The 12,145-nt window shown below is 36.8% G+C and overlaps 1 protein-coding gene across 1 annotated transcript in view; it reads right to left on the reverse strand.

The window, feature by feature from the left end:
• Positions 1 to 226: 226 nt before the first annotated feature.
• GFRAL (GDNF family receptor alpha like) overlaps positions 227 to 12,145 on the reverse strand; it is a 63,460-nt gene continuing 51,541 nt past the window's right edge. The window contains 4 exon segments of the mRNA XM_066360295.1: positions 227 to 299; positions 2,653 to 2,725; positions 2,817 to 2,862; positions 2,864 to 2,913. Coding sequence (XP_066216392.1) covers positions 227 to 299; positions 2,653 to 2,725; positions 2,817 to 2,862; positions 2,864 to 2,913 — 242 coding nt within the window.

Here is a 12,145-nt window from a genome sequence, read left to right on the forward strand (position 1 = left end):
GGGCAATTCTATGTCACTGTCAAAAAAAGATATCACTATATATTTATACTTAAATACATAAAAAAAGAATACTTGTTATGTTATTATACCTTATATTATTATACTTTATGATCCAATATCATTAAATCCAACTTAACATTTTCTTTATTGATGATGAACATGACATTCTGTTGACTAGCTACAAAGACTTGCTTGAAAGGAAGTGGTTATTAATGACCCAAGACTCTTAATGCACCACGAGTCCTCCAGGTATTTGGGTTGGTGGAGGATCTCTGCTTTAACATGATATTCTGGAGGTTCTGTACAAAAATAAAAGTAAAAGTTAGTAATATGACATTTGAAGAACTTTACAAATGTGTGTGTGCTTATGTTTTTGGATGGATTCTGTGTTGGGGGAGTTAATCAACTTCCTGAATGTAAAGACCCAATAGGAGAATTTTTTGTGGTCTTTCTAAGAAGTATCAGGCATTCACTACGATTCCAAAGTAATCATTTTCAAAAAGAAAAAGAGTTCTTTTGATTTGTCAGATATTTGGGTTAAATCATTGGCTTCTCTGCAAATTTCTTTGAAGATTTAGGTGTGTTTTAATTTAGCATAACATGAAACAAATGCGAAAACTTCCATTTTTGCTGCAGAAAGTTATTCCTGTGGATTAGACCTGACTTCAAGGTGAGTGGTATTCAGCCTTCTTTCACTGAGAAGACATTATTTTTCTGCAGATGCGGCATAACACAGGTTTCATTGTTAATGATGCTTTTGTTTTGCTTTACTCTTTCTTTCTATGATCATTTTACTTTTGTCATTTACTTAACCCTGGGTGTGGACCTTTCAGATTACATATAAAGATCAATTTTAAATTGTATGAAAAATAATTTTAATTAAATATAATATACTTACCAATATAAATGATTGTGCTAAAGTACATATTAGAATGAATTTAAGATTTTTGTGCTAACGCTGCCATTAACATCCTGTAAAAGGACATATGCCTTTATGCAGGCAAGAAAAGAGGTACAGTGACAGCTGATTCACAGGGAGTTTTAAATGGCCATCACCTTATTTATCTGTAGCACAACAGTACAACAGTAATTGATAAAAAAAAAAAGAAAGAAAGAAAGAACATGGGCCTGTGTGGCAGCTGTGAACTTTATACATTATAGGCGAGGCTAAAAAATAAAGATTGAGAACCATTAAAATAAGATTTTTGCTAGGAAACCAATTGTGCTTCTCTGAAACATATGTCTGGGATGGAAAATCCAGGCAGGCCCAGTAACAGAACAACACTCTCAAATATTTTAAACCAAATAAAGGAAAGTTGAATCAATCCCAAATGCTATTTCCCCCCTTAAAACAGATTTTAATTATTTGGCCTTTAAACCTATCTCAGAATCCAAAGAATACCTTCTCATACAAATACAACTTTTAAGGCCTTGGAAGAAAGCAGTTTGTTTTGGTCCTGGTATTGGTAAGCATCAGATTAAATGTTCAGAGAAGTTGGATTAAACCAGTGGATAAGTTTAGCTGGCATTGCTATTAAAACTAAATGTTATTAAATGTCTATGCACAGAACAAACAGTCTTCATGTGCTTGTCCCTTGGTGTTGCCATATCCTCTCTCCTTCAGCCCTTCATTTACTCTGACATTTGTCAAGGACGTGAACTCGGATTTCTGGAGCAGCTATGTGTATGCATGCATTGTACGGTCAACTGTGTCTCCGCCTCTGGGCGTCATGTGAAGAGAAATGCCCGTTGCCTCGGCTACTCTTCAGGTCTAATCTTACCGATAAATGTATTTTATGTTTGTTTGTATAAGGATCTATATGCACACATTTATATATATTTCTTCATTAAGATTTATAATATTTAAATTATATACAAAGGTACACATAAGTATAACGACTTGGCAAATCAACACTACTGATATTTAAATATGTGGGGTTTTTTTTAAAATAAGTAATTGTACACCACTTTATATTTATTTGTAAATGGTAAATGAATGGCTGATTTTTAAGCCCTAGACATGTAGAATCCTAGAAATGGCTGTGTCTCTAATCTTAACTCTCACATGCCGAGCATTACTGCATTTGAGCAAAAAAAGGCAAGCAAGAACAAAGATCTGGAAAAAGTGAATTAATATCAGGCCAAGGCAATGTCTTTCTAATGGTACTCGGTGAGACCTTAAATTACACAAGCCTCAATACTTGTATATTAAAACCAAAAGGAAATTCATTAGCACACAACAAATTAGAATGAAGAGTAAATCTTTAGGTAAGTATAAACTGTGGAAAGTACTCAACAGGTCCATTATGGAAGCTGACTAATCCAGCAAGTGATTTGAATAAGGAATGCAGCAAAATTCTACTTGGGTTTTGTAAGAAAAGTGGGGGAAAGATTGATAACAGTTTAATTGGGGAACAATACATATGTGCTTGTAAAATGCAATGTAAAAAATTCCCTTATGATCACATTTCCCTGACATATGAAGACTGAGGGTAACATTTCCATGGACAAAGCCCACATTAAGAGTTGATTTAGTAGGTCTGAACGGAGAAGCTTTCATTCTCGGGCCCTTTGTGAGCGCTGCCATTGTGAAATGTGCTCTAACAGGGCTGACTCAATCCCGGCCCTCCCCTTGGCGCTGTATCCCATTACCTCAGCTTGGACAGAACCAGGAGAAGGATTCCACAGGTGACTGTCATGCACATGAGAGCATAAATTACTTCTCCTAGAAACAAAAGATGTTTTAAAAGTTACTTACTTTCTAGAGAGAATAAATAATCAAAAATAGTATGGAGGTTTGATTTTTTTAAACTGACCATTCAAGGGGGAATGAAATCTATTTAGAGTTGTTTCCTTTGTATATATATTTTTTATGCAATGCAATGCCTTTGATATTAGACAGAGTTGAATAATCTGAAAGAAAGTGAAGATGAGATTACAGCATTTAAAGGTAACTCATTATTTTATTCCCCCATGGATTGTAATTTGCTTTATAGTGTGAGGCAGCAATTTACTACTATGACATTATTTTAATAAAATATAATAGATTAGGGTAAACTTGTAAGCGGATAATTTCCTTTTCAAAGCATGATTAGAAAAAGATTACATTTTATATTATTTTATTATTATTTTATTTATTTATTTATTTATTTGTATTTTTCTGAAGCTGGAAATGGGGAGAGACAGTCAGACAGACTCCCGCATGCGCCCCACCGGGATCCACCTGGCACGCCCACCAGGGGCGACACTCTGCCCACCAGGGGGCGATGCTCTGCCCCTCCGGGGCATCACTCTGCGGCAACCAGAGCCACTCTAGCGCCTGGGGCAGAGGCCAAGGAGCCATCCTCAGCACCCGGGCCATCTTTGCTCCAATGGAGCCTTGGCTGCGGGAGGGGAAGAGAGAGACCGAGAGGAAGGAGGGAGTGGGGGTGGAGAAGCAAATGGGCGCTTCTCCTATGTGCCCTGGCCAGGAATTGAACCCGGGTCCCCCACACGCCAGGCCGACGCTCTACCGCTGACCCAACCGGCCAGGGCAAAAAGATTACATTTTATAAGATAGTGCATACAGCCTAACCAATGGGGCCACAGTGGATAGATCCTCAACCTGGGCCTCTGAGATCCCACATTCCAAATCCTGAGGTTGCAGGATTGAGCCTGGGCTCATTTGTCTTAAATGCAGGCTCATCAGTTTGAGCACAGGGTTGTGGGCTTGAGTGTGGGGTCATTGACAAAATTTCAAGGTCACTGGCTTGAGCAAGGGGTCACTGGCTCAGCGGGAGCCCCGCGCTCAAGGCACATATGAGAAGCAATCAATAAACAACTAAAGTGCTGCAACTACGAGTTGATGCTTTTCATTTCTCTCCCTTCTTGTCTGTTTCTCTGTCCCTCTTGCTAGAAAAAAAAAAGTTCAAATATATTGACTGGGAGAAAAAAACAGAATAACAATAACTTTAGGCTGCCATTAGGATACTGAAAAAGATTTCTCTTTAGAAGAGTGATTGTTTGCATGTGTATTTATTCCAATGGCATTTCCTTAAGATCCACTGTATTATAAATTCTTACAGAGAACTAAACCAATTACTCTGCTCACTTCTCTACTCAGACATTTCAATATCCAGTTTTACTATTTTCCCTGGTCAGTTTTTTTTTTTAAACCCTTCAATTGTTACCTACTTTTGTCTCACTGAAGGGCTCCTTTTAACCATTCTGTGACTCTAGTCTTCATGGCCTTCACTTGAGGGAGGCTTTGCTTTCCTCCACTATAGATGCTTCCTGTTTATTTTGAGATCTAGAAGTTCAAGAATGAGTAGAGTAGATAGCCTGAACAGGCAGTGGTGCAGTGGATAGAGCATTGGACGGGGATGCAGAGGATCCAGGTTTGAAACTCTGGGGTCGCCAGCTTGAGTGTGGGCTCATCTGGTTTGAGCAAGGCTCATCAGCTTGAGCCCAAGGTCGCTGGCTTGAGCAAGGGGTCACTCGGTTTGCTGTAGCCTGCCGGTAAAGGCACATATGAGAAAGTAATCAATGAACAACTAAGGTGCCAAAACGAAGAATCGATGCTTCTCATCTCTTTCCCTTTCTATCTGTCTGTCCCTATCTGTCCCTCTATCTGTCTCTGTCACACACACACAAAAAAAATAGTAGATGGGCTTTTTCAGAAATAATGTATCAAGTAGTGGATAACACATCTGATGACAACTAGTGACTGTAGGTTCTGAACAGGAGGAAGGGAGATGAGAAGATGCTCTACCAACAGTTTCATTTAGCCTTTTCTCCTCCCAGGCTGCTGCTGTTCAGTAGCCAGTTCCTGGGAAGTCAATGTTTGAGGACTAGCTTAGTGATCATTGGTAGAGAGCACGGGACACAGCCTGTTTCAGATCAGTAACCACACTCTCATATAGGTGCAGGAAAGCAACCCAGTACAAGAGCTAGAAAAGTAACTGAGGATTTCTGTCATTAGAAAATCCATTTTCAAGAAGTCAACTCTAATATAATAAAGACGTTTTTATTTTAAGATGTTTAAATTCCCAATTCACACATTGGGTTACCATGTAATATTTCTAGGAGTCTGACCTTCTCAGAAACTAAAAAAATAAAGTAAAATAAAACTCTTCTGAATGTAAAAGTAACAGAAGTAGAGCTTGTGAAAAATATTCACTTTTATGGTTCTAAAATAAATTTTGTTATTTATTTTGGAATTTTGATAATAGTGGCCTTTTTTGGAAGAATTTATTTTATTTAAATTGAGCATATAGATTTTTAGTAAAATAAATGATTATAATAAAATATTATCTTTAAATCAATTTTGAATATAAAGGATAATTTATTTTGCTTTTTTATTCAATGTATTTTATAATATTTTAGATCAGATTCATGGCCTAAATTTAAATATATATAATTTACATTGATTATCCAAATGATACTATAGTTTTTCTTTATGAAATTCTATCTCTAAGTACATTTGATCTAGTTAGGTATTGTGATTTACCTTTGCATAAGAAAAAAGGTATTATTTTGACAAATTAGAGAATCTTTCAGATACATAACTGCCTAAAGCAGTTGTTAAACATTCAACTAACAAACTTTAGAATAATCTCATTCACTAAATTTTACTCACATGGAACTCATTAACAAGGTTATAATAGATCAATGACAGGAATGCTAGCTAATGATCCCACTGGAAATTTTAATGTGTCTAGCAATCACTCCACAATCTTCAATATTGCACCCTTGGAGCATACCGAATATCAGTTAGAGAGATTAATGTTACAGACAGTTTCTTGGCTACTGAGGCCCATTGGAGATTCTTCCCTAGCCTTTTATAAACAGAGAGGTTTACTGTGTTTTATAACCATGAAATTAAAGTCGGCAGAGTTAATAACCAACCTCAGTCCCACACCATCTGCTATATTTATAGATAAACACTGTCAGTGACTTGTTTATCTTAACTTGTTCTCTAGAGGAATTAAACACAATTATGAAGTATATTATAAAATCCCTGTACATTTGATGGGAAATCAAGATTAATTTCGGCCTTACATTAAGAACAAATTTAAATAGTATTCTCCCCAAATGAGCTACAGAGATGTGATTATTTCTGTTCTTTTCTTCCAAAATCCTTGTGCAGAAATGGCTGAGACTAAAAACCCTACTTTGTACAATTTATATGAAAGATAAATTCAATGTCAATGTGTTGGATCATGTATGAAATAATGGCTTAAAAATAAATGTCAGAATACTTAAAATAGAAATCAAACATATTATAAACTGCAAATTTATAAACCTTTAATTAAAATTTTAATTAAAACATAACCTAGAAGATTCTGATTAGAAGAAATATTTAATAAAATAAAATATTTTTTAGAATTTAAAATATATTTTGTAGCTTTTTTGAATTGTTAATGCATAACATGACATTGTTTTTTGTTTGTTTTTTTATTTATTTTCATGGTTAAATAAGTGTGACAATATCCAAGGGTTGGTGCTGTTTATCAGCCTTAGTATATTAAATTTCTAATTTGGTCAGTATTGTCTTATGTAAAAGTATACAAATTCCCAAATAGAAAGTGATGTTTTGAATTATTTTATCTTATAATCAGAAGTGAAATTTCATAAATCATGGCCTCTTTTGATCATTGTGGTCTGAGAGCCCCCTTCTAAAATGGATCTCAGAAGCTCTAGTATTGGGAAGGAAGGAAAATATATAAGCATTTTAAACCTGAAAAAAAAAGTAACTTGATAAACTAAGTATGAACACAAATAATGAATATATCAGTATACGATACCATTGATGGTATAACTTATGTTGTAAAACTAAACCAACTAAATAATACAGTCGCCCTAAGCAATCATGATCTGCATCAATAAGGTATGTCCATTTATTAGTTCACAAACTTCAAATTATATAAAACCATGTCTTAGGTTTATTTTCTACACTTGGCTACACACATGGTGGTTATAGTCAGGGCTGCATAAAGGGAAAATTTGGAGGTTCTTAGTCAAGGGTACAAAATTTCAGTTATACAAGAAGAGGAAGTTCTAGAGATGTTCTGTACACTGCAGTGCCTATTGATAGCAATTCTAAATTTTACACTTAAAATTTTGTTGAGAGGGTCAACCTCATTTTAAACATTCTTATCACACATACAAAAATAACGAAGAGGATGAAAGCAAACTTTTAGAGGTGATAAATATGCTTATAGTATAGATAATGGTGATGTTTCTTTGTGTATACTCATCTTCAAACTAATTAAATATGTAAAACTTCATACATCAAATATGTACAGCTTTCTACATGTCAACAAAAACAAACAATACATAAGTATATATATATATACTTACCCCCAACACAATACCCCCAAACATCTGTCTTGAGCTTTTGACATGAGCCAAAAAGCTCAGGGTTAGTAAATGATAGGTGGCCCCTGGTTTATGATGTTTTGAATGAAGATATTTTTGACTTTATAATGTGCACAAGTGATACACGTTTAGTAGAAACCTTACTTTGAATTTTGACCTTTTCCTGGAATAGTGCCATGTGGTATGAGACTCTCATGAACTGGGCAGTGGCAGCAGGATGGTTTTGCCAGCCGCAGGCTAATAAGTGTTCTGAGCACACTTAGGTAGGCCAGGCTGTTATGATGTTCAGTAGGTTAGGTGAATCAAAGCCATTTTGGACTTAAGATATTTTCAATTTTGATGGGTTTGTCAGGACATAACCCCATCCTAAGTCTAGGAGCATCTATTGCCAAGCCTAGCAATAACTTTTTGCCCCTTGGTTGACTGGCAGTGTAGTTCACATGTCTAGTCGACTTCCTTGGTGATTATAGTTCTCAACCGCACTAGTAAAATCTGCCAAATGATCTACATTCTCCTTCATAGTTTCTGCGAATAATGAAATAGTCAGCATGCCAGCAATGGGAATACAAATTATGCTTTCTGATTACTAACACTAGATTAAATCAGTAATATATAATGGTTTTAGAAGGCAATAATTTTATTTTTTTTTATTTTATTTTTCTTTCATTTTTCTGAAGCTGGAAACAGGGAGAGACAGTCAGACAGACTCCCGCATGCGCCCGACCGGGATCCACTCGGCACGCCCACCAGGGGCGACGCTCTGCCCACCAGGGGGCGATGCTCTGCCCATCCTGGGCGTCGCCATGTTGCGACCAGAGCCACTCTAGCGCCTGAGGCAGAGGCCACAGAGCCATCCCCAGCGCCCGGGCCATCTTTGCTCCAATGGAGCCTTGCCTGCGGGAGGGGAAGAGAGAGACAGAGAGGTAAGTGCGGCGGAGGGGTGGAGAAGCAAATGGGCGCTTCTCCTGTGTGCCCTGGCCGGGAATCGAACCCGGGTCCTCCGCACGCTAGGCCGACGCTCTACCGCTGAGCCAACCGGCCAGGGCTAGAAGGCAATAATTTTAAATCTTGGAATGAAAAATAGTCACCTACAGCTTTGGGCTCATACAAAACAAATCTAAATATACTGATAAAAAGTAGAACTTGAGGATTTCTGGTTTGAGTATATATCTATAAATGTACAAGTGTGTATTTATAGTAGAATTACAAAATTGAGTGGAACTTCTTAGGTGATCTAATTCCAGCTTTCACTGTAGTGATCCATTAGGCCTCATTCTTGACAGAGAGTCATTACCATTCCAGGAATAAACTCTTTAATACCTTCTACCTTTACTATAACTTATTTTTATTTAAAATAATTTTTTTCTAGATTGCTCTTTTATTGACTCAACATGGGAAATCTATTTTTTGTATTTTTTTAGGTATCACTGCCTAGCTCTCTTGCTGCTTCATGTATGTGTGTGTTTGTGAAAAGAGAAAGAGAGAGAGATAACACTAGAAGTATACCAAATAACACAACGATTCCAAACTATAACATGAATCTTCTGTTTATCTTAAAATGCCAATTTTTACTTAATTCAATATGAGATAAAGCAGGTGATGCTGATGCTTCTGGAAGAATATATATCTATATATATATTTATGTCTATTTGTGTAATTATACATTTGCATATATGTGTATAGACTGGGGTACAGAGATACATATACACACTCAGATGGCACACAGAATGCTTTACGTCTATACATATGGACTTGATATCTTAAAAAGCACTTTGACAAATAACCATTTAATTTTGTAACAACTAGCCAAATAGGAATTTTTTTCAACTTAATCAAGAGTCTTGGACTCAGAGTAGTTGTTCTGTCTTGTCCAAGATCGCAGAGTTGATAAAAAGTGGAGATGTGATTTACAGCAAAATCTCCTACCAATTACATATAAAATGCCTCCTAGAAACCACATGTACATACAATGTAAAATACTTTTAGCTTTTTTTAAATGTGGCAGATGACTAGATTAAGAAATATGTTTGAAAAATAATAGAAAGATGTTGTACTCAATAGTGTTCTACAATAAGAAGCATTGAATAGTAGGATATGATATCAAATGTTAAGATTATATATGTTTCTGTTGCTGAATTCACAATAGAAGAGATGACATAGGCCCTGGCCGGTTGGCTCAGCAGTAGAGCGTCGGCCTGGCGTGCGGGGGACCTGGGTTCGATTCCCGACCAGGGCACATAGGAGAAGCGCCCATTTGCTTCTTCACCCCCACCCCCTCCTTCCTCTCTGTCTCTCTCTTCCCCTCCCGCAGCCAAAGGCTCCATTGGAGCAAAGATGGCCCAGGTGCTGGGGATGGCTCCTTGGCCTCTGCCCCAGGCACTAGAGTGGCTCTGGTCGCGGCAGAGACCCCCCCCCCCCAGGAGCAGAGCATCGCCCCCTGGTGGGCAGAGCGTCGCCCCTGGTGGGCATGCCGGGTGGATCCCGGTCGGGCGCATGCAGGAGTCTGTCTGACTGTCTCTCCCCATTTCCAGCTTCAGAAAAATACAAAAAAAAAAAAAAAAAGAAGAGATGACATAAAATCTTATAGCTAAAGCATCTACACTGCCTCACATATACCTGTAGGATATTTCAACTTGAACACATCTCAGAAATATGATTGTCATTTTCAATGTAATCAAACAACTCAACCACTTTAACTTTGAGATTTAATATAAATATTTAAAAAAATGAATGCTGTAATTTTTAAGATGGATTATCTTAGACTATGATATAAAAGTGAGCATTTTTTCTTTTTACAAAGTTAGGGCCATATGTAAATATTTCCAGAGTATTCATCAGATGAAGGGCATACAAAGAGTAATACACAAAATAATCAATGTAACTGTTTTTGGTGTGGTTTTTTTCAGAGACAGAGAGAGAGTCAGAGAGAGGGATAGACAGGGACAGACAGACAGGAATGGAGAGATGAGAAGCATCAATCATTAGTTTTTCGTTGCGCGTTGCAACACCTTAGTTGTTCATTGATTGCTTTCTCATATGTGCCTTGACTGCAGGCCTTCAGCAGACCAAGTAACCCCATGCTTGAGCCAGTGACCTTGGGCTCAAGCTGGTGAGCTTTTGCTCAAACCACATGAGCCCGCACTTAAGCTGGCGACCTCGGGGTCTCGAACCTGGGTCTTCCGCATCCCATTCCGACGCTCTATCCACTCCGCCACTGCCTGGTCAGGCCAATGTAACTGTTTTTTAAAAAAATACTTGACTACATCTTTGGTTACTATAATTTATATCTCCATTGATACTGACTTTTAGATAAAAATAATCCCACTATTTGAAACTGGCTATATTTGGAATGAATAGAAAATAATGTATTCCCAAAATTGAACAGTCATTTTTATCTTGAATTATATTATGTAAGCACTAGGAGAGCTGGGAATAAAAAAATATGTAGAATAAGAATTATAATATTTTACATTATATTTTATTAATTTCATAAGTTTATGATTTAATATGCTTTTAACATACAGAATTTTTATGAACAAGTATATGTGACAATACCATTAATTGTCCACATAGATTTCTGACATGGTATCTCCATTTGGAATTGAATGATTTACTGATGTCTACCCTTTTGGAAATGTATAAGACTTACCTGGCTGGCTTACACAATTTTTTCAAAGCTGATTAAAAACACCAGGGAAAAGAAAGTTAGAGAAATAAAATAAAGGGATACATTTTGGAAAGCGTTCACAGTCATTTGGAATGATAATTCAAAAACTTATTTTCTTATATATAAATTTGCAAAATATTCAGGAAAAGCTGAATATAAAAGCATGATGTATGTTCTTAATTCCCCTTAGATGCAACCTTCTTGAAAATTGATCCCATCCTATCTAATTTACAGTATAACATGGTTGCTACAATGGCATGTCCATGAAATTATCTATTGGACAAATTAATAATAATAATATATATATATGCAACTTTCACATTTGAATCTGTCACTGTATAGTGACATACACTGTGTAGTATATGATTCTATACTAGTCTTTCTCATCTTTAACATTAGCAGGGTTGTCGTATAAATCATATACTTTTCACATATTATCACCATTTCATTTTTATTTTTGACAGATACAGAGAGAGAGTCAGAGAGAGGGACAGCTAGGGACAGACAGACAGGAAGAGAGAAAGATAAGAAGCATCGGTTCTTCATTGCAGCACCTTGGTTGTTCAATGATTGCTTTCTCATATGTGCCTTGACGGGGGGGGGGGGGGCTACAGTAGAGCGAGTGAGCCCTTGCTCATGCTGGTGAGCCTGCACTTAAGCCATCAACCTCGGGGTTTCGAACCTGGATACTTTGTCCCAGACTGATGCTTTATCCACTGAGGCACTGCCTGGTCAGGCAATTATCACCATTTCTTAATATATAAATTCAATTTCCCAACTGCAATGTGTATGGTTCCCTAATCCCCAAAAATGTGTTAAGAAACTATTTTTCCTGGTTATTAATTTTGAGAGTCTACTTTTTTTTTTTACTGATGGCAAAGAGTAAGCATTGGAGATATCTCAGGGGGCCCAGACAATTCAAAGTTTGTTAAAAGAAGTAAAGTGCTCAAAACTTTGTCTCAGAAGGAAAAACTAGTTCTGTAGAATATTTTTGTATGTTAGACAAATATGGGAACCCAAAAGTAACTGACTTGGAAAACTCTAGATTAAACAAAATAAGTTAGATGTATTTTCTTGCTGCAAGAGTTCTCTAGTTTTGTTACTGTTGTTTTCTTCACT

Source organism: Saccopteryx leptura, chromosome 1 (genome assembly GCF_036850995.1).
Source record: "Saccopteryx leptura isolate mSacLep1 chromosome 1, mSacLep1_pri_phased_curated, whole genome shotgun sequence".
NCBI classification, from domain to species: domain Eukaryota; kingdom Metazoa; phylum Chordata; class Mammalia; order Chiroptera; family Emballonuridae; genus Saccopteryx; species Saccopteryx leptura.